This window comes from Chionomys nivalis, chromosome 5 (genome assembly GCF_950005125.1).
Source record: "Chionomys nivalis chromosome 5, mChiNiv1.1, whole genome shotgun sequence".
NCBI lineage: Eukaryota > Metazoa > Chordata > Mammalia > Rodentia > Cricetidae > Chionomys > Chionomys nivalis.
The window spans coordinates 40102024-40104874 of NC_080090.1; the positions used below are offsets into that span (position 1 = coordinate 40102024).

At 42.0% G+C, this 2851-nt stretch overlaps 1 protein-coding gene across 1 annotated transcript; it reads left to right on the top strand.

Annotated features, from left to right (window-relative positions):
* Positions 1-399: 399 nt before the first annotated feature.
* Positions 400-885, top strand: LOC130874120 (dnaJ homolog subfamily B member 6-like; the record flags this gene model as incomplete). The annotated part of the gene is made up of 1 exon (XM_057769118.1): positions 400-885. A coding segment is annotated over one exon (486 nt), but the record flags the coding sequence as incomplete, so codon positions are not given.
* Between the last annotated feature and the right edge of the window lie 1966 nt (positions 886-2851).

Sequence of the window (2851 nt, forward strand, 5' to 3'; positions counted from 1 at the left end):
ATGGTCCTATTTTGTGGTCCCAACAACAAACTCAAAAGTCTATGACAAATAGGGGCTCCGATGAGCTGTTTTATAAATACTTTAGATTAGGTACAGTTATACAGAAAGTCGAGTTCGTTTGAAATCTTCAAAAAAAAAAGTTCCTGTTATTCCTCAAATGGTGCTTGTTATGGTTTAACATTTCTGTTAAATGCGTGCGTTGAATTACTTGTTATCCAAGCGTAGCAGGTGCTCCTTACCATTTATCGTCAAGGACTTTAACTGCCCGTCTTCTTCAACTTCTACTCTTTCTTGACCATTCTCCACAATTCTCTTTGTAGTGATTTTTTTGCCATTAATTATCTTAGTAGAAGTTGATATTGATTTGAAGTTGCCCATTCCGCTGCCACCAAATGATGCTCACCTGAGGACATTAAAAAGGCGTATTGGAAACAGGCACTTAAATGGCATCCGGACAAAAATCCTGAAAATAAAGAAGAAGCAGAGCGGAAATTCAAACAAGTAGCTGAGGCATATGAGGTGTTATCGGATGCAAAAAAGCGGGACATCTATGACAAATACGGCAAAGAAGGATTAAATGGTGGAGGAGGAGGTGGAAGTCATTTCGACAGTCCGTTTGAGTTTGGCTTCACATTCCGGAATCCAGATGATGTCTTCAGGGAATTTTTTGGTGGAAGGGACCCATTTTCATTTGACTTCTTTGAAGACCCATTTGATGACATTTTTGGGAGCCGAAGGGCTTCCCGAGGAAATAGAAGCCGAGGTGCAGGCTCGTTTTTCTCCGCCTTCAGTGGATTTCCTGCTTTTGACACAGGATTCAGTTCGTTCGGGTCACTAGGACACGGGGGTCTCACTTCATTCTCTTCAGTAATAGAAAGTTCTTAATTAATTGCAAAGTAATTGAAAGGCATCCAAAAAGAAACTTTTCAGCTAATAGACACATTTATGCCTGTGCTAGGTTGGATGTGGTCTGATTATGTCACCAGGTGTTGGAAACTTAACAAGAGGTGCTTTGCTTTTGGAAGTTATATGTGTGATGGGTGTTTGTAGGAGGCAGGAGAGGTTGTCAGACCAATTGGACTGGGGTTAAAGGTGGTTGTAAGCCATCTGCTGTGGGTGCTAGAAACAGAACTAGGGTCATCTGCAACAGCAGCAAGTGTTCCTAGTGGCTGAGCTTCAAGTTTATGTTCTGCAAGTAAAAACTGCCCAATTACATATTGTAGAACAAGGTCACATCTACATCTCAGGATACAGAAAGCTTAAATTAAAAAAAAAAAAAGAGGTCAGACAGGGTAGAACACCACTTTAATCTTAGAAGCAGAGGCAGACAGTCCTCTTCTGTTTAGAAGCCCACATGGGTAACATGGCGAGACTACCTCAAAAAAAAAAATGAAAGAATAAGACAAATGGACATGGCTAGCGAGTCCATGGACCATGTAGAAGAACTTAATACTGCCACTTATACCTAAGTAAGTATAATTTCTATGTTCTTGTTTTTCTTAGACTCACACTCAACTGTAGCTCTCATTCATCATCAGAGAAACTTCAGTTTGCAGAAGAAATCATTACAAAAAATCCAGAACTGGTGAAGACAAAGACAACTGACAATGGGGTATCAGGGACGTCTGAGTGCCAGCCTCGGTGTCTCTTTCAGAGCTCAGAAGAAGGCTCACAGCAAGTGCGGGACTTAGATCTGAGGGCGAAATGAAATCTCCATGACATACTTCACTGCATCAGTTTCTTTTTTTTCTCCTGCTGTTCTCTTTTATTCTGGAAAGTTTACAGTTTATATACAGATGCAAAACAAAGGCATTTCTCTGAGTTTGGATGTTGCTTTGTCTTTGAAGGTCTCAATGTGATCTATATAAAAGACTCCTTTCCTGACTGCATGTCCTGCCAAATGGAAGATAGCTGCAGGGAGGTGACTTCTAATGTATCTCAAGGAACAAAATAGAGATTAGTCTGTGGGAACCAAGGTTATTAAGTTCTTGACTAAATTTCCGACTGGAGGTCCCACAGACTCTGTGGGTGTGTGGATAACACAATATACCACTATATGGGTAAAAGGTTGTGCCCACTTATGCATACTCTGTTGAATCTTACACAAAGAGAGAATGCTTATGCCTTCACAAGAGATCTGCTGTAGGAATCAGCTGATATATAAAAGGTTGTAGGTCCAGTTCCTTGCGAACTGGGTTTATCTCCATTAGAACACATTTGTTCTGGTGGGTCAGCCTTCTGCTTTATTAACTGAAATCTCACTAATAATTCCTGTGGACCATCGCAGTGGAGTGCCTAGCTTTGGAGAATACATCTATAACAAAATCCCTAAGACTCATGGGACATAGTAGAAGATGGAGGCATAAAAGATGGTAAGAGTCAGAGGACCAGGAATTCTGGTGTGAGATTGTGTCTTCTTATATGAGACCAAATCTTAGGGAGATTTTTTTTTTAACCTCAGGGTCAGCACACAGAAGCTGTGGTCCAGAGGAGCACAGCTATACCTCATGATGGCATACAGTTTTCCAGGTGGTACTGGTTCTGCAGGAGGAAAAGAGTCATGGAAAGCAGCTGAGGCTTCAAAGGGTATCAGACCAGGAGAAGCTTTGGTGATAGCGCAGCTTCAGTTGCAGAAGAAGCCCAAGGGCAAAAGGGGTTTTGTAGAGAATTTGAGACTTCACATGCTACGGCAGACACCGAGTCCCAGAAGAGAGCCCCAGAGAAGCTTCTGGTGAAGCTTCCTAACCGCATCACAGAAAAAGCGTTCTGTGTGTGACGTGAAGGTGAGACCTACAGAAGTGCCGATTCCAAGACTGTTTACAGTCCATAGGGTTGGGAGTGGGTCTCAGAC